Consider the following 25,829-nt stretch of genomic DNA (forward strand, 5'->3'; position numbering starts at 1 on the left):
CGGGAGTTCCGCGCAGCGCCGCCGGTTCATCCCGCTGCTCCGGGCAGCGCCGCCGGTCCCGCACCGCGGGAGCCGCTCCGGCCGCGGGGGCGGCGCGGGGGCGGCGGGGGTGCGGCGGGGCCCGCGGGGCCCAGAGAGGGCCGGCCGGGCCGCTTATGGCGCCGCACGCCGCCGCCGCCCCGGAAGCGCTGTGGGCGCCCCACGCGCCGGTCCCGCGGCAGGCCCAGGCCGCGGCCATGGCGCTGCTGCGCGGCCCCGCGCGGGACGGGCAGCGCTCGGCCGTCAGCAGGCCGCTCTCGGCCGGTAGGTACCGCGGGCCCGCAGGGCCTGCGCCGGGGAAAGGCCGCCCTCGAGCGCCCGGCCGGCCGCTGGAGTTGGGAAATCGGCCGGTTTCGGAGAACTTTCTTGTTTACTTGACTTTAATTGTCTCCGTTTCGCGTGCTGTGCCTTCCCCGGCATCGTTTCAGCCCGTGTGCAGCAACAAGTCTGGGTTCGCTGCCGGAGGGAGTGGCCTGGGAAGAGGGAGCGGGAACGTAGGGAAGATCAATCCAAATTTAATATCGCAGCCGCGGTTGTCTCCTCCGTTGCTAATAGGACTGTATTTAATATCATTTGACACGTGCGTTCCTTTAACTTGAAAGCACCTTTCAAGATGTGAGAGCACGGCGAAGCGTTGCGAGGTCCCGTCTGACGGGCACGTGTGCTGGTTCTAGCACTCTGGTGTTTATGGAGCCAAAGAGAAGATTTAGCGATCTGTAACCTTGTGTGATGCTGTACTTTCGTGGGCTTTGATGGGGTTTAATTAAAAAAAAAAAAAAAAGTCAACCGCAGAAGGTGAAGTTGCTTTTATGTTTTTGCTTATAGCATCAGTACTCTGTCAAGTGGAGCCTGTGGGAAGATGGTTTGAAGCATTTATTAAGAGGAGAAACATAAATGTTTCTGCCTCTTTCCAGGAGCTAGAAGATGAGAAGGAACTTTCTGAAGAATCGGGGGATGAAGAACTGCAGCTTGAGGAATATCCTATGTTAAAAACCCTTGACCCAAAGGACTGGAAGGTATTCAGTCAATATGAATTACTCTTAACTATTTTTGCCCATCAAGGTTATTTGCCATTCCCAGGTGCTAAAGATCCCCTTCCTCTTCCCCTCCTACACCCATCTGAATCGGTTTGTATCCTTTACCATTATATCTGGTGTGTGAAGGCAAACACATCAGGATGAGATCTTAGTTTTGAGCTGTGGCTTTTTATTTTACTGCTTGAAAGTATTAAGTGTCTCTTCTCCCTGTCACCGTCTCCTTTATCCTGGAGTTGCATTGGCACTGTTGATATTAAAGACAGCAATTCAGTTTTCCTATAACTGAATTTTCTGGTGCTTCAATCCAATTTAGATTAAGCCACTTGAATTTCTGTAACAGTGGCTTAATTTATTGATATTCAGTTACTCAGTAGTTGTTCAATAATTTTTGACAGTTGTTTTTATAGTCTTTTCCCAATGTTTGCTGAGAGAGGGAAGAATTCTCCCTCTTGCCTGTAAGAGATGGAGAGGAGAACTGGTTTTCTGCATGTCTTGTGGTGTTTTAGGTTGTATTTATCAGTGTTTATTAGGGTTTGTGGTTCTTTTCTCTCAGAATCAAGACCATTATGCAGTTCTTGGACTGGGAAATATACGATACAGAGCTACTCAGAAACAAATCAAAGCAGCTCGTAAGTACCTTTGCCTCAGAAGCATAACTTTTTTTTTCAGATGTACACAACTGGTTTCTAGTGAAAATACCTGCATGTTGTGAACAAGCTTTTTACTGTTTCCCAGCCCTAAAAGTTTGTGTTGCTTACCAGCCCTTTAAATTCATATCACAGCTCTGAAATCCAGAGGCCTAAATCTAGGGAATTAAAAAATTTCATATTTCTGCTTCCTGGCCTGTGTTTTTTGTCAACAGCCTTGAGACTTTAACTATACATTTCTATATATTTGAGTCTGCAGTCAGGCTCAGTGAAAGGCAGAGGAATAGAGCTGTCCCTGCCCTGTGTGTTCCCAGACTTTCCCTTGCAACCCCCCTGACAGTGTTGAGCTGCCATGTTCCTGCTGCTGTTTACAGTCAGACTGAGTGTGGCATGGGAATGGAGCCTGCTGGGCTTCAGAACTTTATTTTTAGAAAGCAGTATGCTTGACTTTGCAAGAAGGATGCAAATATTTAGTGGAGGAAGATTTTAAAAGACTCTGGAGATTGTTCAGTAGCCTCTCTGGGATAAGCTGATGGCTTTGTGAATGGATCTTGTGAACAATTGCCTGTACTACTGTGCTGGTGCAAGTAGAATCACTGTCCCCAGATACTTCAAATGAAAATGGGTGGAAATCAGTGAATTACCAACTTACATGGGAAGTCATGTTGCCTCAGGCAAGTGCTCCACAGCACTGTGGAGCATGTTCTACCATGGAATAGAGCAGCACCTGTTCTGGTGGTGGTGAGTGGTCTCACTGATCTTCTGAGCAAGAACGAGAGCCTCTCTCTTTAGGACCCTGGCAGCACACAATTGTTCCCTGGTGCTGTAGAGATGTGACTCTTTCCCGCCAGTGTACACTGTGCTTTCCTGTTTCTAAGAAGGATTCTGATTTGTTTCTCAGGAGACAGGTTGCTGTAACTGCTTGCATGGTATCTTCTCCCTGGTATTTTAGAGAGAGCCAGGAAGGTACAGTGTGTGTTGTATGGCAGTATGGCAAGATCTTTTGACAAAGAAGTCGGTCTAAAATCTGGTTTTACCTTTTAAACACCAAGACAACCTTGGTAGCACCTTCAGTAGATACTCTGTATGTGCCAGTCATGCCTTAGGATTCAAGGCCTGAGTAGAGGCAGAATTTAACCCAAAGTCTTGTGTATCTGCTCAACATGAGCCATGGGGAAGTGCAGTAGCATTCACAGGCTGTAGTTTTCATGCTAAATTTCACTTTGGATCATGTTCAGAACTAAAGGGACAGAATACAGTTTTTATTTTATCTGAATTATTTTGTTTTTCATTAGAAATAACAACCAAAATCACATGAATTATTTCTGTTTTTTCAGTTGTGAAGCTAACTATACACATACAGATGCTGAAGCACTTTGCTAGGCATAATACTAGAATTAAGTCTTAGAGACTTCTTCAGATTTGAGGTGGAATAGAGAATAGAGTTTCTGAGTTGTGGTTATTTTATATCCCAGCAAAGATGAAATAATACTAATTCTAATTATAGTGTTAAATCAAAGAAAATTCATTAACTCCTGTTTTCTTCCAGATACGACTGTTTGCTTTTTATTTAAGTTTTGAATTAGAGAAAGGCCAGCTGGAATTACTGTATTACTTTGTAGTTTGAAACTGTTGCTGATGAAGCATTTCTAACTGTAATGCATTTATTTGTTAGATAAATCCATGGTATTGAAACATCATCCAGACAAACGAAAAGCTGCAGGGGAACAGATAGGTGAAGGTGATAATGATTATTTTACTTGCATAACTAAAGGTAAGCAATTGATCTCTTTTGTTAGATACTCCCTCAATCTACTTGATCATCAGAAATGTACTTGCTGTGCTTTATTAGGATTTTAATTGTCAATGTCTAAACAGTCGGGGAAGTTCTTTTTCCATTTTAGAAAACTGCATCAATAGATCACATTAGGTATGACTTCCCAGTGGGCAGAAGCAGGATGGGAATGCAGCTGACAGATGTTTGGCTGCTGTGCCAGCTGGTGACAAAATGTGACACGTGTAGCAGTGCACAGACAGATGAACCTCTGTGGCTGGAGGTGGCCCCATACCTGGGATAAACTAGTGAGCCATGGAACAGTTCCACACAGGCACCAACAGCAGTTGGAAAATCTGAATTCTAATGTGCTTGCTCTCACAATAGAACATTTTGATTTGATCCAGGTCATCAGTTTCTTCAGCTGCTCATTTTTGCCCACAGATGAGCAAGTGAAGTCAATTGAATAACATTTTCCTCTTGCCTGTACTGGTGGACTTGGCAGTGCAGGATTAATGGCTGGACTCTGATTTTAGAGGTGTTTTCCAACTTTAATGATTCTATGACCCAAACACCACTGCTGGCTAACTCCAAAACTATATGGGCTGTTCCAGGTGTATGACTTATATCGCCAGAAGTGCCTTAGAGCTTGGCTTTTTTGCTTATTTTAAACAAATTATTTTCACTCAATAAGGTTGAAGCAGGAGGAAGTCCTGGAATTTGTGTTTCTAAACTTCCTTCTCTGAATGTCTTCTACCTGGAGTAGGAGAAAATGGTAACGAAAGAGGGAGAAGAAACATAGAAAGGTGGGAATACATAGGTTGGATTCAGAACTTGGTCTGACAAAGGAATGAGTGGGAGATACAGAGCTGGGGGAACTGAGTGTGTGGGAGTAGAACTGGGGATCTGCAAGTGGAAGGGACATCTCTTAAATGGAAGAGGAACCAATGGATGTGCACAGAATTTCCTGCATCAGGAAAATTGTATGACTATTACTGAGGCAGAGGATAATTGGGGTCATTTAGAGTTTTGGTGAAGTCCTTTCCCAGAGGGGAAGGACAAACTGGCAGACAACAGCTCATTGGTGGCCACTGTCTTTCCTTCATCTCTCCCCTGACACGTCCAGTGAGATCAGTTTACAGAACTGCAGAGCACCAAGGTCTCCTCCAGGTTATCACCTCCTGGATCCAACCTCCATGGTGCAGTGTCCTTGGGCAGTGCTGCAGGCACAGAAGTCCATGAATGTTTGCAATACGAATTTGATTGCTTTGACTTTTCATTCTTACTGGAAAACAGTGGTCATTGTAAAACTGAGAAACTCCACACTTCCTTGAGAAAAAAGTAAGAGTTTACTGAAGCTATAGCTTGTGTGATTTCCAGAATATAAGATTAGTAACGTGATGCTCCCCAACTGCAGGGCTGTAAGAACAGGAAAACAGGGACTGTTTGCATGTTTTGGAGTGTTTGTGTGGAGTTTTATATTTTATCCAAGACTGAGTACAACTTCATCATGACCTGCAAAAATTCTAATGAATGGCTCCTGTTCTTGCCAGTTCTGACAACATACTAACCCAGGGACTGCCTTTACTCTGTGCCTTAGTAGACCATTTTGTAAATTTATCCGAATGGATCTGGTGCAGGATAAAAGCCTGAAGATGTCATGCCCAAACTCCCAGTATCTGAACTAAATTTGCTGCTATAAAATTAAGTGTTACCTGTTTTGTTACATCCTTATGGTTAAATGTGTTCTTTTTCATAAGTGTTTTCTTCCTACTTAGTCTAACAGGAATAGACATAGACAGCAATGCTATTTGATGTCAGTAAAATAATTAAATATCAAGCTGTACAGAACGATAGATCAAACCCAGATCTGAGAGCATCTTTTTAAATATTTACAACCTTATGTCTGGTATCTTTCTTTCAGCTTATGAAATATTATCTGATCCTGTGAAACGACGAGCATTTAACAGCATAGATCCTACTTTTGATAACTCTGTACCTTCCAAAAGTGAAGCAAAAGAAAACTTCTTCGAAGTTTTCTCACCAGTTTTTGAAAGAAATGCCAGGTAAGCTATGTCTGACTGCCTCTGCTGTTGCTGGAGAATCAGCATTTGCAAACTCATTTGACATTGTGTTTGTAACAAGAGATGTATTAATTTTCTAGAAATGTAATACAACTGAAATTGTGCAATTATTTATTTCATTTTAAAATAATCTGAACTGTCACATTGATGTCATTGAGTTTGACCCATGTGATTTTAAAAAAGTTCTCAGCTTCCTATTGCTTACCGCCCTTTTTGTACAACTCATTGTTTCATCTTAAATTACTTAAAATACCAAATGTTTGTATGTTGCTGACTAAAAATTCCCTTTTTTTATGATTTTCTTCTGAGAGTGAGACATTAACAGAAGACAGTAGTTATGTTCATGATTTAGCTGGTTAAAAGGGAAGATAATTGTAACTATCAATATTTGGTGGTTCTCTTACAGTGCATGACTTTTTCTGCATTTGATTCGTGCTTGACAATTAACTTGGTATTAAGGTTTTCACAACTGGAAACTTTGCAACTTTTCAACTAGAAACCTGTCAAGTTTTCCCTATATAAAAGTGCTTAATTGCATGAGGCACTTTACAACATTCTGAACAATTATTATTTAAAGTAGTCTTACTGAATCTTTTATCAGGTATTCCATAGATTCAGACCTGGATCTGTGGTTATCAGATGAGGTTTTCCCTTCTCTGCAGTGGAAATGGATGCTATGTCACAGAACAACAAATTCTAGAGCCAGTGGAAGATTTCCCTAGAAAAAATGCAGTGGAGGCAGAGTATGCATTATTCCTTTGTGCTCCATTAGAATGTGTGGGAGAGTTCCTGTACCCTACCACAGAGCTGAGTTATTCACAGAGCACTGTTTGTCCACTTTCTGTAAGCTCCTCTAGCAGAAGAATGTGCATGGAGAATTGAGTATCTACAAAGATAGCTCGTGCTCCATCAGGTCTTCTTGGAGGCACAAGGCAGGAGGCACTCAGGCAGGAGGAGGCTGCTTTTCTGGGGAAACTCCCCAAAAAAATGCCCAGTCTGGAGGATACTTAGGAGGAACTCTCCTGTTCTCTTCCTCTTTCCTGCTGCCCCTCTGTGTTGGTGGGAGGGAGCCTCAGATTTTGATTCTGTATTTTGATTCTGTACTTAACTAATGAACATTGTATATATTATTTCTTGAATATATCCATGTATTTTCAGGTGGTCAAATAAGAAAAATGTACCTAAACTTGGGGACATGAACTCCTCATTTGAGGAGGTAGATGCATTCTATTCCTTTTGGTAAGTTAACTGATGCCTCTGTTTCTATTCACAGTATTCAAGACATGTAATATAAAGGGCTCGCAGACCCTTTGGTGTGTGGGTTGTTTGCTGTGGGCTGTCCCAACCTCGTAATGTCACAAAATTACCCCACAGCTGTTTGGGCCTTCCACAAACTGAGCCACGTTTCTCCTGGCTAATCCATCTGCTTGTAAATTCATGGTTGGAGCAGGAACTTCTGACCACAGTGGCTGAGAACTGAGATGACCCACAGACTGGAAGTCAGGTTTATCTCACCTAACCTGTGTTTTCAGTGGAGACGTCCTAGGTGTTTAAGCTCCCCTAGTAAAGAAAGGTTTGTCTAGTCCAAAAAAGTCAGTAATGTTTATGGCTTGCCTTACCTGCTAAATATGGGGGCTTACATAAAGATTAATTTCTCTCTGAACTCCACAGACTGCACTGCATTTCCACTGACTATGATGGGAGCTTAGACAGGTGTAGACATTTAGAGTGGGCAAGACTGATGCCATCCTGAAGTAGACTATGCCCCACAGTACAGAGAGGTGTAAATTACATCCTGCATTTTGACTTAACACAGTGGATTCACTGTAGGTGCAGTATAATTGTAAACAGCAGTATAGTTGCCTACAAACACATAACAGTAAAAAAGATAGCTGATTTTTAGCAGATTTGCTGTTTTTTTCATTCACTGTTTTTTTCTTAAATTTACTTTAGGTATAATTTTGATTCCTGGAGAGAGTTTTCCTACTTAGATGAAGAGGAAAAAGAAAAAGCAGAATGGTATGTAAGTAAAAATAAATTTGACAGGAGACTGAGAGATTGATACAGCAAGATTTTCCAACTTTCTCTTAGACTGTAAGTCATAGGAAGAAAAGTAGCTGAGCCAAGTCTGAATTTCACTCTCCCAGCTTAGGAGTCAGTCGTGGACTTGAACTGGACTTACTGTGGGCTTCTTTGTGTAATTGAAGTAGTTCCTGCTTGCCTGACAGAGGTATATCTGAGGTGCTTTGAAATGTGTGTTCATTTAAGTTCAGACTTGCAGTTCCTGCCAGTCCCAAGCATAGGTTGAACCTGGAGCCAGGACAGAGTGGATGAGCAAGCAGGTATTGTTTCTCTCTTAAACTTGTACTGAGCAAGTGATACTTCCTAGAATTTGGAGAGATGAGTTCTGATGGCTTGATGTTAATAAAAATTGTATATTTGTTGATGTAGTGACAGTTGCTAAATTACTCAGACCACGTTGCCATTGGAAAATACAAATACATTCTGGTTTTATCCTTCCTATAGTTACAAACACAGAATGTTCAAGTTGGAGCACCAAATCATTTAGTCTAACACACATTTCACAGGACACAACGTTTCACTTAGTAATCTTTGTAAGACCATAACTTGCATTGTGTGAATCTCTCCTTCCAAGTTTGGCTAGAAATCAGTTTTGTATTTAGATTCAGTGGTTGGCTTTCTTTGTGCTAGAAACTGCCATATTTAGGCTGTAGCTAGGCATTTCTCTTCTCTTGTGCCTCTTCCTGCTGTTGAATTTCTTGAGCCTCACCAGTCCCACTGTTCTCTCTCCCATGAAGATTCTGAGATGGCACTGTAATCAATTCCCTGTCACTTCTACTTGTAAATCACACAGATGTATCTCTACGCTTCTCACTGGAAGGATCTTGAATTATTTGCATAGCTTTTTTTCTGCTCATTCCTGTCATTAGTGTCCTTTTCCAAAGATGTTTAGACAAATGGTACCTAGTCTGCTGTACTTAGGAGAGAGAACTACATTACAGCTGCTGTTCAGATGGTCATGATTCTTGCTACCCCTTCTTGCCAAAGGTGATGTTGCTCGTGTTTTAAAGCTTCAATCTACTTGTATTAGTCTCCTTCTCAGTTATGGGGATTGTTTTCTTTGTTCTGAGGTATAGAGTGGTTTGGGTTGCAAGGAACTTGAAAGGTCACATAGTTCCAACCTCCCTGCTCCCCCTCTATTGTTCTCTATGTGGTTGTGTGGATGAGGCTATAGACCCCTACTAAAAATTTGCCTCTTTCTTGACAGTACTGACAAATATTTTCAGTTTATTTAGTCGCCCCATATACAACCTGAGCTGTATTTTACTGGAGTGAATCTGGCAAGACTGTAACCAGGGTATCATGGTACCTCATAGAGTGTTGTTTCTGTGCAGATGGGTTTACTTGACATGACTATATTCTGCAAAATTATATAATTGGCATTGCTTATACTGCTGTCCTTTAATTAAACCATATGCCAGCATTTCTGTTGTTTTGATTGAGTTTAATGAACTTACCTAATGTTAGGTAAGCAAGTGGATTGCATTTTGGAAATAAAGTCCATGATCTCATTCCCTACAATGACAAATAAGCAGCTTGGTTTGTCAGGTTTATGTAACCATGTAAACACTTAGCATTTTTTAGATGAGCTCAGGGCCTGGAACTTCATTTTTTGAAGTCTATTTTTGAAGTATTCACAGAACATCTGTGTGGGGGAAACTATTTAAGAAGCTTGTTGATGAATTTCTAACAGTGACATTGTAAAGCATTAGCACTGAACTATGCTTTCCCTTTTAGTCGAGATGAAAGGAGGTGGATTGAAAAGCAGAACAGAGCTGCCAGAGCGTTGAGGAAAAAAGAAGAAATGAACAGAATTAGGACTCTTGTTGGTGAGCACACAAATGGCTGTTCTTTAAAGAGATTAGTTAACTAACTGAAAATCTTCTGGTTTTCTTCTATACATGATGCTTGCTTTCTTCTGCCAGACAATGCATACAGCTGTGATCCCAGGATAAAGAAATTTAAGGAGGAAGAAAAGGCGAAGAAGGAAGCAGAGAAGAAAGCAAAGGTAGAAGCAAAACGAAAAGAACAGGAGGCAAAAGAAAAAGTAAGTAAAGTATTTTATTTGGGTTGAAAAACTCTGCTTCATTCACACCTGATGCACTGCTTCAGGTTCTAGATGTGTCAGAAGACTACTGATAGAATTACACTGGGGTTCAAAGATATGTTTTCTTTGATGGTTGTGCAGTAGGCAGTGCAAGGCTGGCAGCTTTCTGAGAATGAGATGGAAACAAGGAATGCAGATCTGAAATAAATCCCCTTCAAAAACAGAGTTCTTTGTTGCATACACTTCCTCTTGTTTCAAGGCTAGCATTAAGTGCATAAAATGGATGTGGCTGCTTGCCTTGTGTGTGTGGTTTGCAAATGGCTGGTTGGTATGAAACGCTTTGAGGTAACACAACATACGTGATTAATATGAACAGTTTGGAAAAGATGGCTCTGAAAGTACAGGAATGAAAGGGAACTGTAAGGTGCAAAGAAGTAACTTAAAAGATGACATTGAAATACTGCAAAATATTATGTCAATAATGATGCAGGAAAAATATTGGACCACTGCATTTTTCCAAGCTTATAGTCTTGAGGCAGCCATACGAAATTACATATGGTTTTATACCTTCGTTGTAGAGGAAGTCAAGATTTATAAGCTGAGGGTCCTCACAGTGAATACTTGACTTAATGCCAAATGGTATATGTTTAATCATCTCCCCCAAAATTCCTGGAAAACCAAACATTAAAGTATTGATACATTTTAAAACCCCCAAACATACAAAAAAAAATTCCACCTAAACCAGAAACAACACATTTTGATATTGGATGACTGAATGACCCCGTAACAATGTGACTTTTAGCATTTTTTTACTTGATTTTTTTTTCCTTTTGATTGCAGCAAAGACAAGCAGAATTAGAAGCAGCACGGTTAGCAAAAGAAAAGGAGGAAGAAGAAGTTAGGCAGCAAGCATTAGTAGCAAAAAAGGAAAAAGAGATACAGAAGAAAGCAATCAAGAAAGAAAGGCAAAAACTCAGAACAACATGCAAGGTATTTACTATTATTACAATGAAATACAGGTTACGTCAGAGAAATTACTGTGTTTTCTTAGATCAGACTGTATCACGTGTTTGCTTGTTCTTAGAGTTGGAGATGGGTATGGAAAGCAGGTTTACTAAAAATACCAAAACACATACTTAATGGGTTTGAGTTAGGAGTAAAGTTGACCAGATAGGTCCAAACACAGCAGTGGCTGAAGAATGGTGTGTGTTAAGCCTTCGTCTGAAGGAATAGGACAATAAAGTTCAAGAACTTTGTAGAACATGTATTTCTGCTTCCAGAACTGGAATTACTTTTCTGATAATGAGGCAGATTGTGTTAAAATGATGGAGGAGGTGGAAAAGCTTTGTGATCGTCTTGAGCTAGCGAGGTAAGTCCTCCTGCTGCTGCTTTCTGCGCATTTTGATACCCATCTTTCTACTAGCTCTCCGTTGTAACTTAATAATTTATTTTTAGTCTGCAATGCTTGAATGAAGCACTTACATCCACAACAAGGGAAGGAGGAAAGGCGGCTGTAGTAAAACAGGTAATTATGCTGAGTGTCAAATCAAAAAAACAGAATAATTTGTGAAATCAAGCTGACTGAATTAAGTAAGATAAAACATAGTTGCTGTGGAATCCTGCTTGTTAAATACAAAGACTTGATTTTCAGAGTCCACAGGCAGTGTGATCTCTGCTCCATTTTACATGGCGCAGATCATGGTTGGTCAAATTAAGAGGGCCGGCCAAAAAAAAAAAACACATTTTTATCTGTAAAGAACACAAAACCTACCTCTTGTACAGTATACAGAAACAGTACAGGAATTTCATTTTCCCCAACAATGTGTAGCAGTGACCTTGAGGGGAGGGAGGGCAGTCTTAACCTATTCTGTTATGCAAGAAAAATCCTAGTCTAGTATCTGTGACTTGGGGATAGATCCACAAAAGGACTTAAGTGCTGCAGGCTGTAGACACTGGAAGGGCTGGTAGGTTGGATACCAAGGAATGGGAAATGCAAGACACGTGGAATCAAAATTTACCAAAACTCAGCAAGGATCTGCCTATGTTTGCCATTGGGGAAAAGCCATTTGAACTAATGAAGCTGAACCTACATCCTGTAGAAAGAATAAGGTGCTTTCTGTCATCCACTGTGGATTCATAGCTGTGAACTTTTTTCCATGGTGGGGAATATGATCTGCCCTCATCCCAGGTTTACTCATCAGACAATTTAAGACTGAAATGCCTCTTGTTCTACAAGGGACTGAATTCAATATTCCATTCTCCAGGAGGGTGTTCCAAATGCAGGGCAGTCCCCTTTCTATCTGTTAAAACTATTCCACTAAAAATTACCTATCTGGTAACTTTCCTTTTGCCAGGAAGATTCTATGAAATAGGTTTCTTGCTCTTTCTTTTGGGCATCCTGCCAACAGGCATAAGCACACAGCTCTTCTAATATTGCCAAGATTGGACTGGGCCCACTCAGAAGCAGATGATTAAAGGTGTGCCACACCACAGTCTTGAGATGTGATTACAGGTCACAAAGATGTGCAGTGGGTTAACTTAAGTAGTTTTTAGCTTGCTAAAAACCTACACATGGCCATCTAACCCTGAATACACACTTAGGAACTAAAATCTGGAGTTAATTCTAACTTAAAAGTTCTCCATTACTACGACTGTACCGACATAATCAGGCTTAGATAGCAGTTAGGCTGGAGGACTTGAGAATCAGTGTATCCAACATGGATGTTTAGCTGCCCTCACTGGGCACTTGAGGCTCTTAATACTTTTGTGGATCTGTCCCTCTAAGTCAACTGTTAGCCTAGATATTCACACAAGGTTGAAAAGTTTTTCTTTAATTCTGGGGGTGTTCATTTAATTTCCTACTGAACCTGTGATGGATTTCTGCCATTAACTCTTAATCTGGGATGCCCAAATATACAAATAAAATGAAGGGAAATAATAATGGAACAAATAAGCTCCTCTGTTTCTTTACATATACAGAACAGAAACTAAGCAAAATCCAAGGTTCAAAGCAGTTCCAGAGAGAGGGGGTTGTGTCACTGTAAAATGTAACAGTAATTCAGCAAGCAAATAAATAATGCTTATTTACAATCTTTAGATAGAAGAAATAAATGAACAAATAAGGAGAGAGAAAGAAGAGGCAGAAGCTCGTATGCGCCAAGCAACAAAGAGTTCAGAAAAGTCAACCACTGGCGGTGGAGGGGGAAGCAAAAATTGGCCAGAGGATGACTTACAGTTGTTAATTAAAGCTGTGAACCTCTTTCCCGCAGGGACTAACTCAAGGTACTTCTCAGGTTTGGTGCCAAAAGCCCTACTAACAATTTTTCATTAAATAACATGCATAATAAAACATATTTTCAGATCATCCTAAGTACTTTGTTAGTATAAGGACTTCCTAAACATTCTCCTTTTCCTTGACTCTCAAGCAGCCAGTGATTTGTATTTCCTTGGTACCATGCTCTATGTGTCACTGGAGTTAGTTCTGGCCCTGTTTCTTATCTCCCCCCAGATTTGGGCCTCAGTCCATTACCAGGATGGTGCTGAGGTGCCTGTTTGCACAGGGCTTACTCCAGGGTAGGCTCCAGTCCTTCAGCAGAGACCAAAACCACACCAGGGACTGGGGTGCAGCTGGGCAGGAACACAAGTGTGTAAGCTGCTTCCAGGAGCTCCGCAGTGAATGTGAGGCTGGTGTCTCCTCTACATGGTAGGAGGAAAATATCCAGAGATAGGATTTAAGTGTGCTAGCTTTCTTTAGGGAAGAGGCAGGGGAAAAGGGGATTTACAGAAAGCAGCACTGGCACTCAGCTTACTGATAAGCATCAAAAACAGGAGCACACCTGAAATCTTTTCTTTCCCAGGAATGAAATGCCTTCTTCCAGTTAGGATTCAGAGATTTCAAGCCTCCATTACAAGATTTGGATGCTTACTTAAAAAAAAAAAAGAGCTGCCATCCTCCATGGAGATGTTACCAGTGCCCATTTCTGCAGCTCAGCAGTCAGTGTTCAAGGCACACAATCCTCTTGTCTGACCAGGGGTACATATTGCCTTCCATTTTCTAACAATCCACTAGGAATTATCTTGGGGCTAGGGCTGTTCCAGCTCTCCTGGTTAAACCCCTTTACTTGATGTTTAGGCATTCTTCTTGGGAGCAGTGGACATAGGGTTAGTAACTTCTCAGCCCTTGAGTGCAGCCTGCAGTATTTAATGTCAGAGGTCTTTAGGGAATTCAGCAAAGCAGTGGCTAAGGAGAATTTTGAGGATTACAGGTTTGCACTTACCTACAGTTTACCCCATCCTTTTTCTGTAGTGGGAGCTGAGAAGTTCACCCAAGCTGATTGAATTCTTCATTTACTGACTGAAAGCTTTCCAGAATAGCTACTCCGAGATTTTATATGTATTTAAGTATGTTTGAATTTGCTCAGAGTTGATAAAAATGTGTACAGGCGCTTGACCATAGCTTATATGAAGATAAGGTATTACATAATATGCTGGTTTGTTCTTTCTGTTCTTGCTTTAGGTGGGAAGTTATTGCCAACTACATGAACTTGCACTCTACTACTGGTATAAAACGAACAGCAAAAGATGTCATCAATAAAGCAAAGAGTCTCCAAAAGCTTGGTATCTATATTACCTTATTTTTGTAATGATGGTCTGCCTGCCTCTATACAGCTGACTTTTCTGTGAATGGAGCTGTGTTTCTTAAGAAAATCCTCTGTATATCCCCAAAAGATAGGTAGTTCAGATGGAAGATTTAGAGGAGCATTTATGTGATTCAGTGTTTTCATCCTTATGGCTCTTTTGTAAGTCACCACCTCACGAGCAACTCAGGAACTCTCTTACTGTAGCTTGATGCTCTGATGTCTGGGACACATGAAATGGCAGGGCTCAGAGAGAGACGAATGGGCCTTTTGGAAAGCTCCCTACAAAGAAAGGTATCTAAAATAAATGGAACTGATGAAGCTCTAGAGATACTTTAAAGGAATTAATGGAATCCAACACCAGAATAAGACACCTAAATTAATGTGGCTCATCTCATCTTCAAAAATTAATAATAAAATAAAAAATGAAGCCTCAAGAGCTCTGGATTAAAGTCTCAAGGAAATCATACATTTCACAACAGAAGGGGAAAAAAAAACCGCACTAAGTTTTCAAGAGATTTCTGCGTTACTAACCCCATAGTGGCACAGGGAGCACCTGGATTTTCCCAGTGTTCCTTCCTCTCTGACACCGTCATACCCTGGGCAATACATGAGTTTTGTGCCACAGCCCTTACTTGAGAAAATAATCCCTCTTGATTTTGTTGAAGCTGCAGATTCAGGTTTAAGATTATATGGAACAAGTATTCCTCTGAGCACTATTAAAACAGGATAAGGGTTGGAGAATCTGACACTGAGAAAAATCTATTGGATCCTGAATGATTTTTTTTTTTAAATCTACCAACCTCTTCACCATCTTTTTAAAGGAAGTAGGAATTGGGGTTTTTGATTTTGTGATTATTGTAAACTAATCTGCTACACAATGTTGTTGTTATTATATATGGCTTTAATATTCTTGCAATAATTATTCTCTTTAATGTCTGTTGCTCATAGACCCTCATCAAAAAGATGACATAAACAAGAAAGCATTTGACAAATTTAAAAAAGAACATGGTGTGGTGCCTCAGATGGACAGTGCTGCCCCCTCAGAACGATTTGAAGGTAAAGATGAAAAGGGAGCCCTTATTGTGTGCTTGTCTCCCCTGTCTCTTAGGAAGAAAGTAACCCACAACTTACTCAACATTTGCTTACAAACTTACATAGCTATTAAGTGATCCAGGCTCTGTTGCCAGATTTGAGGGTTTCTGGTACACAAATACACCCCAAAACTGCATGGATTTTAAATCAACTATAACAGGTTTTACAATAATTTCTAGAGTCTTTTTTTTAAAATATCTTTTCTTGCTGTCATTTTTGCATTTAAAAACAGGATCACCTCTAGATTCAGCCCCTTGGACTACAGAAGAACAAAAACTTTTAGAACAAGCATTGAAGACTTATCCAGTAAATACTCCTGAAAGATGGGAGAAAATAGCAGCAGCTGTTCCAGGCCGGTCAAAAAAAGACTGCATGAAGCGATATAAGGTAAGGTCCCTCACCTGTTCCTGGGACTGTCACTACCCAGGTCTTGAGAGAATCCTTTGCTTTTACTTTTCCATTGCCTATCACAGACAGTATCTGACACCAGCAAAATTATGGACCCTTGTGGAAAACTTTTTATTTTTTGTAACTCAACCCCAAAAGAGCAGTAAGGACTGAATGTTCCTCAGTGAAAGTACTGGCTCTGGAAGCTGGGAAGGAAAGCCTGTCTCAGGAAATTTGTGTTATAATTTGACAGCAGGCTCTCGCAGATGGTGAAGTCCTGTCCCTAGCCTCCTGTAGGTAAAGTTCCTGGTACACGAGCATTGACCTTTCATCAACTGATTCGTTTCTACGAGAAATTGCTCTACAATATTAAACTATGTAGATTTCTCATTATGTTGAGAACTAGAATGTTTCACAGTAAATATATGTAGTGTTCAAAACCACAGCATTGTTCACAAGTTAAATGTTTAGTTAAGTTTCTTTTTCCCCACCTTCTCTTCAGGAACTCGTTGAAATGGTCAAGGCAAAGAAAGCTGCTCAAGAACAAGTGATGAATGCTACTAAAGTCAAGAAATGACTCTTACTGACAATCCTTGTTTTATAATAAAAATGCAAATACTGTACATGTTTCCATTCCTTTCTTCATTATACACACACACAGAGGAGGGGCTGGTTCTCAGTTTTGATCTTCTCAAAAGCACCTCCAAAGATTTAAACGGCTATAGTTGGTTTGTTGGGTGGTCTTGGTTGTTTTTTTGCTTTTTTTAAAGCTAAAATATGCTGGAAGTTCTTGTTATTTACTACTCACGAAGCCAATACATGCCACTGCAGATTTTGCTGTACTCTGGAAGTTGTTCAATTGGACCTGGAAGTTAAAGAAAGTTGGCCATGACACATGCTCAACTCACAGCAAGTGGTCTGGAGGGGTTATGGGAGGATAGGGATACCACATACCCACGGCAGCAACTGCAGGATGCTTATCGTAGATGTACTTCGTGCAGATTTCTCTAATAGTCTGGGCATCAATAGCCTAAAAGGGGTAGAGGAGGCATCTTTGTAACAATCCCATCTTAAAACCATTTCTGATCTTAATTTTATGTAATACAGGGGAGTAGGCAACAAAACACTTGAAAGTTTTCTCAGCTGGAAATGTTTTCTTGGCTGAACAAGAAATACAGCTTCTATATTGTTACTTTCTGTAGCAAGTAATTTTCTTGATGGCCTTTTAAAAGTTGCAACATGGGTGCCACTTACTTCAATTCTTGCCTCGAGTTCTGGAATTGGGATTCGGCGCTTGTAACACAGCATTTGTCTTCCAATGTCTTCACAGATTGGTGTGGACCCTAAAACGGGGAAAAAATCCTTCAGTTATCAGCTTACAGCTCCACAAAGAAGAAAAAGTTTGCATAAGTCTCACCATCAAGTTGTAGCAGCATATTAGTCTTAAGAAGATTTTTTGCTCGAGCTACTTCATTTTCTGTAACACTTGTGCAAAGTCTTATCCTGAAAAATAGTTTAAATCCAGAGGCATTAAGTAATGGTAGTCTGCAGCACACAAGATTGTCTGTGATAAAGAGGTGCATAGGCAATACTGCACCTACCAGGCACTTCTTTTCTATAGACAAAGCTGGTAAGACAGCTTGGAAAACAAGCCACAGATACAAAGCAGCAGCCTAAGAGTAGGGGTTTTGGAAGCATAGCAATATACCCAAGAGCAAGATTTTCCTCTTAGAAGAGCTGTATTTCATTTTATTAAATGAATATTTTGAGACAAGTGTAGTCTGTACTTGTTATCTTGAGAATGGATGTTGCTAAAAAAGTAGGAGCCAAGCAACTAGATAAGAGGTAATTAGCCAGAAGGCAATCCATTACTTCCTGGCTCCTCTCCTGGTGAGATTATGATTTGCCACACTGCCTACGGAACATTTTGTGAGGACGAGGATGCATTAAATATCTTAACACTAAATTCTTGTCCCAGGAATCGTTTGTATCTTCCCTGGTGCTAAACTGCAGCAAACGCACAGTCAAAGTGATGACCTTTTTCTCCATGACTTAACAGAAATCTCACAGAATAATGGTATATGAGAAGTGATTTATGTGATTAAAGAAACTCCTCATTTTCAAGACTTGTTTCAACTCTACCCACTTTAAATCAGTGCTCTTAAGTAACATATATCTGTTTCTAATAGCATCTGCAGTTCAAGCTTTACAGTTGCACCTATGGACATCCTTCAATACAGATTTAAGCCTTAGATAAATGAATATTGTCTAGAATTATAGGTTTCAAAATTCCATATGTAACTGCTCACCCTTCATTTCTCTATGTACTCACTACAGCTGTCCAACACCAGCACCTGGTACATCAACTGCAGCAACTGCAGACTGGGTAACTACTAATACTGTCTGGTTCATTATTCTCATGCACAAATATTTACTCTTTCAGTGGTGGCACTTGCAGCTCACAGGCACTGTACACTGAGTGAGTAGCATTCTAAAAGGTCTGACTTCATAACTCCTGTCATTTGCCAGTCAAAAAAAATCCCTGCTGTGTTTCCTTGTACAAGGAACGAAACCTACATTTTAAGCTGTTCATTCCAAGTAAGGGTGCCAAAAACTGGGTGCTGGGACTTGGCATTGGGTGCCAAAGTTTAGAATTTGATGCATTTGTTGTTCCCAGGCAAGCCCAAGCAGAGAAAAATACTCTCTTTAAATACTTTCTTTTTAAATTGTATTCCTCCACTAAAAACAGTATTTTCAGAGAAACAGTTGGTAGCTTACCATTCTCTCTGAACAAAGTGCACCATGTCCTGAATAGTGGACGGCTCACAGACCACATAGAGTCCCCACAGCCCTGTGTCAGTGTAGCAGGTGTTGAAGGACTGGAAACTGTGACACAGGTTACCATGGCAGGCAATCTGGGCAAGTTTACTGGACAAATTCTGCTGAGGCAAAAGATAAAGATATTGCTTTATGAAGTTTTTTTGAAAGCTTACCAGTCACCTCCATGATCTCCATTTTCATTTCAATGATGACAGAACATGCAGTAATAGCTAGAACGTAAATTATCAGCTGTTCATTTCAACAGTTTCTTTCTTTGTATGTAATACCACATTTCAAAATAACAGCCCAGATTTGAGCCAAAACTATAAAGATACTTGGGTTAAAGAAAGGGACAGTTAATTACTGATACCCACAGGTTCTGATGACGTACAGGTATAAAACATCCTACTTTCCATGAGGGCTGGCAAACCTCCAGTCACCTCTGTTTCGGTGGTTTAGAACCACTTCCTAAGATTCTCCTAGATCCTGGGTGTAACAAATACTCTCAGACTCACAACTGGATCCCCTTTTCTGTCCTGGCAGTACCCCAGTCAGGGAGATCCCACCAACCTCATCAAGAGCAGGATGGTGCTTGTAGGTTCACTCACCACTCCTCCTCCAAAGGACCGATCCCAGTTACCTATCAGAGTATTGGCTACCATGAGTGGGATTGTATCAGGGTCTGACCAGCCGGCTGCTTCAACAGCTATGGCCAGGTGTGCCAGGGGCATCTTGTCATCCCTTATCCGAATCTGGAACACAGGAGAACAGCTCTAGTACAACCTGTACATGCTCAGGCATAGGGTAAGTTAAATAACAGAAAACAGACTTTTCCATTACAGCTGGATTACAAAGCATGCACTATAATTAAAGCATACGAAGTTTAATTTAACATCAGCCTTAACTAGTTTCCCCTGGGGCATTTTCAGATTACTTTGCCAACAAACACAGAGAGGGCATTACAAGTCATTTACCACCAGCAAGGAAACCCGATGACTTTGTAAAATCTGAATAGGGACCGGAATAGAACATGGATACCTCAGTTCTCTGCCACATCCTTTATATAAGTGATCCTCTACAAGTGGAAATGCTCCAACACCGTAGCCAAGTGGATAAAAGGAAAGTAGGAGCACGGGATAAGGAATGTATTCCTCCAGGAAGTGAAGCATAAAAAGTGGTGGCAGTGAGGCTTGTCCAAGAAAGGATGGGAGGTACTGCTTTGGAAAGCAGCTACTCCATTGCCCTCACTGGGGGCAAGAAACCTTCTCATGTGCTGCATCTGTGGCAGAGCAGCCCTCTCTCCTCACCAGAGAGCACGTGTCAGGGGATGTAAGGGCCAGCTCAAAAAGCCACCCAGCAGCTTACCTCACTACCTGTGAAGCTACAAGGCGGCAGGGGTGGCAGTCCTCCTTCTGGAGCAGATGGCAAGTTACCAAAATGGCACTTCGCCAGGTCAAGTAGCTCATCATGAGAGACCCCTGAACAAAGGTATTTCACATGCTTTGTGATGTTACTCGGTAAACAGTTAATTTAAATTGCTGCACAGTTTAAGGACTCAAACAAGCAGTAATTTATTGTGCCCCTGCTTTAATACCCCATTTTTGGATTCTTCACACATTCCCTTTATAGGGAGCAAGATCATAATGATTCCCCTTTCTTAGTTCTCTTTAACAGCCTTCCATTAAAACTACATCAAATCAAGCTCTTTGCTCTCTTTCAAGCCTCAATGTTACTTCTTTTTCTCCACATTCCTTGCTATTCCCCTCTTCACACTGAACACCTTCTAGGATACTTTTTTCCTGCCCACATGGAAAAATGACTTTGGCCTCCAATTCACTTCTTGTTCCAGATTTAAAGGTTCTGGAATATTACTGAGAGGAAAAGGGAGCAAAAGCTCAAAGGGTATGAAAGCACAAAACACTAACAATGAACAGGACCTACTGAACAATGGGTAATTCATCATGTTGTTCCCACAGCCCCAGGCCATGGTTTCATGCATCATTTCATATGATCCAGGGTGAGTATCCCATACTAACCTCCAGCAGCAGCCAAGACCATTCTGGGTCCTTTGTAATGTGTTGTTATGTACTCCACCAAGTCATTACGATTTATGGATCTAGAAACAGGAAAGGAGACAGCACTACTGTGTCAGTAAAGTTTACTACAGTAAAGAGAGATAAATGTATGTAACAATACAATATCAAAATAATTAAAAGTTCTGCAATGTGCAGAACAGAGGCAGAAAGCTAAAATACAGGTGACTTCCGAAAAAGGAAATAGGAACTGGATACATTTTGCCTTTCAAAGCTCTTCCAGCTTCCTGAGAAGGAGTGAGATTTCCAACTCAGTCAGGTAGAGACAGGATGCACTTATGATCTCCTTTTCTTTGAAAGCAGCACATTTAGCAGTCCCCTGTACTGGTCTAAACAAATGCTGAAAGAGCAATGCAAACACCGGGTGCTTACAATAAAGCCTAACATGTGACCTATAGGAAAAAGAAGTATTTCCAATTTTGTGTCAGATGCACTTTTAAGAAACAGGAGAAAAATATGGCAAAAAAACCCCAAAGTCACACAGAGGACATCTGAAGTTCAAATACCCTTTGATGCCTGCATACAGGGGAACTAAAGCAATACAGGGGTTCTTCTTACAGTGATATGCAGTGCAATTTCAGCTGCCTTTCAGCATAAAAATGAAATCTGACACTGTTCCCTACATTTTCAGGTAAGTCTTTTTCAATATATAAGTTACCACACAATTATAGACACACATATTTTTGGACATACTTGATATTTTCAGTGGGTCCTAAAATTGTCCGTCCTAGGGCTGTATTCTGGTAGGCTGTGGCATGAAGGTAATCAAAGACAACTTCTTGCAAATTGGTTTCAACCTCTTGCATCTCTCGAAGTATAACTCCTCGCTCACGCTCAATCTCTGCCTCTCCCAGGGTACTGTTCTGAATTATGTCAGCAAGAATTTCCACAGCTAATTGCAAACAGAGATGGAAATGAAAAGAGTATTTTCAGACTACCAAACAAATCTGGTTCCAAAAGTGAAACCCCCCCCCAAAGAACAAGTGCTAATAAGACCAGCAAGGGGACAAAACGTTTGTTCTGCAGGAAGGGAGAAGTCCAAAAGGTATCTTATTTTGGGACTCTGAAGAGAAAAATGTTTCAAATATCAGCTTCCCTGGCGGCTCCTTTCCAAATCTGCATTCAGGCATTCTTGTGAAGTTCAAGAACGGACTTTTCACCCAGCAAGGAAGGGACTGTAACACTGCAAAAGCATCATTCTGTGTCATCTCACTGGAAGCTGGACAAGCACATTGTTCTTTGCAGCTTTTCTGATGAATGAGAGCAATTACCTCTTGGTAAATCTTTTGAAAAAGCTTTTGCATAATACACAGTTTGTTCCCTGGACGTGTATGCGTTCAGATGAGCCCCCATGTTCTCAATCTCTAGTTCAAGGTCTAACTGAGATCTCTTTTTCGTTCCCTGAAATAGAACAATAAGAAAATCACATTACACCCTTCAATTCATTTACTCATCATTACTACTTGTCTGGAAAAGTCACCATCAAGAGAAAGAAAATGTGCTCTGGAAATAAAACTGGCATACTAATCTCTCCAAGCTTGAAAGTCAGATATAAATCCTACTATGCTCCCAAATGAAAATAAAAACCTGGCAAAAGGGTGACTGTGTGTCTTCTAAGACTATTTTAAGAAGGTAAAAGTGAGTTAAAAACTGGATCTGTGTAATCCATAGCTGTGTAACAGTTATACAGAACTAGGACTTTAGCTTCATTTTCTAATGGAAACCAAAGTCTTAGTTGTCCATATTATTTTTCTCACTTAAATTTATTTATACAATTCTGACAAAGTTTTTATCATTGATCTTTAAAGACAAATAACTTAAAAATTCATTGTAAATTTCTACATCAATATTCACACTCACCTTGAAAGCCATATGCTCAAGAAAGTGAGCAGTTCCATTGTTCTTCTCATTTTCATACCTGCTTCCAGCATCAATCCAAAGACCAACCTCAATGAAGGAAAAAAAAAAAAAAAAGTCATTTTACCAGCTAACAGCTTTGCTATGGCTTTTTCCTTAAACAGAGCAGGTTTTCAAGGAAAAGGAAATTTTGATCTTCACAGAAAATTTAATTACAAATCTACAAAAGCATTAAGACTTCTATGTCCTAGCTTAAGTTCTACAAACAGTTGTTAATAAATATTGAAATGCAAATGCAATTTAGTTCCACGAGGAAATGAACACATGGGAATAGATACAAAACAACGTTCCTTTTGTAAGCTACTTACTGTGCATGTTGAGAGTCCAGAGTCTTCAGAAGCTACTTGCAAGCCATTTTCCAAAGGACTCACCCTAGTTTCAGGGACATTTAAGATTACTTCTGTTGCTGCTTTGGAAACTCTGAGCTTCCTTGTTCCAACATGCACACACTGGAAAGGAAAATCATCAGTCACCCTCATATTGTTTAGTTATATCCATAGATGCTTTTCTGAAAAATGTATTGCTGAACTTCAGCATTAAGTTCGTGGGTCTTTCTTGAAGCATGCATTTATAAGGAAAAGAATTCAGGACTACTATTCACCACTACTTCACATCAAGGAAGCAGTACCCTGAATCTGAAACAAACCCTGAAGATAACTACAATGAGGAGATGCATCTGCTGCCCTCCAATCTGACATAGAAGCTGTTACTCTCATCAGCCAGACACACTTGTTTCCCACTTCTGCCAGCAAGAGCCTGCAGGACCTTTTACCATCTGGAATTCTCCTGGGTACCTGCTTTCTAAGGTGAAGTGAGATATAGCCCAAGGGCCGGTGTCAGGACTGCAAATCCATCACCCATTGATCAAAGCAGCAGAAATTGCCGGTTTTAAACAATCATGTGGCAGCTAAAGCATGTTAAATGAGAGCGGGGTAGAAAAGAAGGGAAGTTTACTGCAATTTTTCAATAACAAGAAATGCAAATATGTATCCCAAATGCATACTTCAAGCAAACAGCTATCTCAAAAACTGTTATTTCAAATGTTTCAAATAAACAAAGATTTCTCTCCCCATATAAATACCCTAAACATCAAAGTACAAAATCCAGCTCTCACCCACTCTCCTCCTAAAATAAGTTAGATCTCTCAAAACTCACTCATTTCAGAATCACAGAACAATTCAAGTTTGAAGAGGCCTCTGGAGGTCTCTGGTCCAACTTCCTGCTCCAAGCAGGATCAGCTTGGTCAGACCATTTTGCTCACGACTTTTTGCATTTGGGTACTGACAATCTCCCAAGGTAGCTGAAACTTCACAGCTCTGTGAGCAGCCTGCTCCACTGCTTGACTGCCACATATTCAGTTTTTCCTCTCTTGTTTCAACTTACGCCCATTATCTCTCATTCTGCCACCGTGCCCCTCTGTGACAGGCCTAGTTTTATCTTCCTGACAACCTTCTCCTAGGTGCTGGCTCAGGTACTTCTCACAACTCCTCCACAGGTCCAGCAGAAGCCATGTCTTCTCCAGCCTGAACGAGGTCCGGACTCTCAGCCTATCCTCACACGGCACATGTCCCAGCCCAGTTCATCTCTGCTGAACATCTCCAGTTCACCAACATCCTCCTCACACTGAAGAGCCCCGGACCAGTGCAAACTAATCACTTACTACACCTCCCGCCATGCACCGCGCCGCCGCCGCGACTACAACTCCCAGCGTGCACCACGCCCCACGGCCTCCAACTCTCCGCGTCCCCTCAGCGGCAGCCCGAGCACCGGCGCTCGGAGCTACTGCGCCCCCCGCGCCTCCCTCCACTCCGCTCCCGGCCCCGCCGCCTCACCCGCTCCGCCGCGCCGGGCGCTCGCACCAGGCGGACAGACCAGGGTAGGAGAAACCGCCGGGCCGCTGAGCGCGCTGCAGACGCCGCCATCTCGACGCTGTGATGGGCGGGGCGGGGCGGGCGTCCTCGGGGGCCGCGCAGGCGCGGGTCAGTTCCATCCGCCCCCGCCGGGGGGCGCATGGGGCAGCGCAAACGCCGTTGCAACGGCCCGGGGGGGTGAGAATCGGGGAATGCCCTGGGTTGGAAGGGACCCACAGGGATCATCGAGTTCAACTTCTGCCCTGCACAGGACAAGCCCACCATATATCTGAGGGCGTTGTCCAAACGCTCCTTGAGCTCTGGCAGGCTTGGGGCTTGGTTTGATGGTTCGCTCTCCTCACTGGCCCAGAGCAGCACAGTTCAGGAAAGCCATCTTCCTTGCGATATCCATTATGGCCCGGCTCAGTACACACAACGCGCTGCCTTTCGGCTGCTCCGGGAGGTGCTGTGGGTACACCACTGCTCGCTGCGGCTTCTCCAGCTGCTCCTTCGGCAGGGCTGGGTGAGGGCGCTGCGCTTCGTGCAGGACAGACCCCCTCAGACGGGGGAAATCCCGAGGTTGGGATAACCTGGAGTCTCTGAGAAGTGTATGCAACGGAGCTGAAACACTTGTTATGGATAGGACGGCTTCATCCACAGCAGTAAGTTCAGCGCTCCGCCGAGCCTGTGCCAGCACTGGTGAACTACCTCAGCTCCATACATACGGCTCCAAACTGCTGGGAATGGTCCCTTCCAGCTGCCAGGCGCTGGGAAGGGCCTGTGGGAATGCTACTTGACAAGAGCCAAATTTGGGCTGGGAAAAGTTCTGGAGTGTACCAGTGGAAGCAACTTCATTTCAGTGCCAAAGACTGTTCCTGAGCAAGTTTGGAATGTATGGCTATAGAGAAGTAGGTACAGACATGCAAGAAGCAGTGCTCAGTTTTGACTTCCTGGTTAAAATTTTTACATTTTTTAGGAACTTTTCATTTGGCTAATCAAGCATTATCTCAAGAATGAACAAAAACCAGGGTAAAATTCTATTATTTGTCCCACAGTGTGTAAAGTGACACAACACAAAAAACCAAAATACTACTTTAAAAAAGAAATCTGTACTACTTATGCTGGGGGAAGCACTGTTTTAGGTACCATTTTCCTAACCCTGAATGCCCCTCTACCTCAGACTGAGCACAGTACTTCTGACACCCTCTGTCTCTGTACAGATGCTACAAACCCCTCTTGCCCTGCTCTAAAAAGAAGGAGAAAACTGGGCATTTAGCACAAGATCAGAAGGAAGAGGTTGAAAATGGTGGGAACAGAGGA

General features: G+C 41.8%; 2 protein-coding genes across 5 annotated transcripts; one reads left to right on the top strand and one right to left on the bottom strand.

Annotated features, from left to right (window-relative positions):
* Positions 1–180: 180 nt before the first annotated feature.
* On the top strand, positions 181–16,452 carry DNAJC2 (DnaJ heat shock protein family (Hsp40) member C2). Of its 3 annotated transcripts, XM_082280753.1 has the most exons (17): positions 181–303; positions 865–1,055; positions 1,630–1,705; positions 3,399–3,497; positions 5,422–5,563; positions 6,740–6,820; positions 7,535–7,600; positions 9,401–9,492; positions 9,589–9,710; positions 10,551–10,700; positions 10,991–11,079; positions 11,166–11,235; positions 12,808–12,992; positions 14,227–14,327; positions 15,299–15,406; positions 15,675–15,829; positions 16,332–16,452. In XM_082280753.1, exons 1-17 carry the CDS (start codon positions 237–239, stop codon positions 16,404–16,406), a joined length of 1,869 nt encoding a protein of 622 aa, XP_082136879.1. In that variant the 5' UTR covers positions 181–236; the 3' UTR covers positions 16,407–16,452. The 3 variants fall into 3 exon arrangements, with proteins under 3 accessions (XP_082136879.1, XP_082136878.1, XP_082136880.1); XM_082280752.1 differs by having other exon boundaries at positions 15,675–16,452; XM_082280754.1 differs by having other exon boundaries at positions 216–303; positions 954–1,055; positions 15,675–16,452.
* On the bottom strand, positions 15,938–24,606 carry PMPCB (peptidase, mitochondrial processing subunit beta). 2 transcript variants are annotated; one of them, XM_082280756.1, is made up of 13 exons: positions 24,492–24,606; positions 22,968–23,108; positions 22,603–22,689; positions 22,014–22,143; positions 21,436–21,634; positions 20,686–20,765; positions 20,015–20,127; positions 19,258–19,401; positions 18,608–18,768; positions 17,247–17,332; positions 17,084–17,172; positions 16,784–16,859; positions 15,938–16,694 (listed from the first exon to the last, which is right to left on the bottom strand). In XM_082280756.1, the coding sequence occupies exons 1-13, from the start codon at positions 24,579–24,581 to the stop codon at positions 16,630–16,632; spliced, it is 1,461 nt and encodes a 486-aa protein (XP_082136882.1). In that variant the 5' UTR covers positions 24,582–24,606; the 3' UTR covers positions 15,938–16,629. The 2 variants fall into 2 exon arrangements, with proteins under 2 accessions (XP_082136882.1, XP_082136881.1); XM_082280755.1 differs by having other exon boundaries at positions 18,608–18,771.
* Between the last annotated feature and the right edge of the window lie 1,223 nt (positions 24,607–25,829).

The sequence above is a fragment of the Coloeus monedula genome, assembly GCF_965178545.1.
Source record: "Coloeus monedula genome assembly, chromosome: 4".
NCBI classification, from domain to species: domain Eukaryota; kingdom Metazoa; phylum Chordata; class Aves; order Passeriformes; family Corvidae; genus Coloeus; species Coloeus monedula.

Coding starts and splice junctions, on each gene's coding strand:
- DNAJC2 (XM_082280752.1), top strand. CDS start 237: ATGGCGCTGCTGCGCGGCCCCGCGCGGGACGGGCAGCGCTCGGCCGTC. Junction 9,711..10,550: donor AACAGGAGGCAAAAGAAAAA/GTAAGTAAAGTA, acceptor TTTTGATTGCAG/CAAAGACAAGCAGAATTAGA. Junction 11,236..12,807: donor AGGCGGCTGTAGTAAAACAG/GTAATTATGCTG, acceptor TACAATCTTTAG/ATAGAAGAAATAAATGAACA.
- PMPCB (XM_082280755.1), bottom strand. CDS start 24,581: ATGGCGGCGTCTGCAGCGCGCTCAGCGGCCCGGCGGTTTCTCCTACCC. Junction 22,144..22,602: donor TTGAGCATATGGCTTTCAAG/GTGAGTGTGAAT, acceptor GTTCTATTTCAG/GGAACGAAAAAGAGATCTCA. Junction 17,333..18,607: donor CACTTTGTTCAGAGAGAATG/GTAAGCTACCAA, acceptor ACTATTTTTCAG/GATAAGACTTTGCACAAGTG.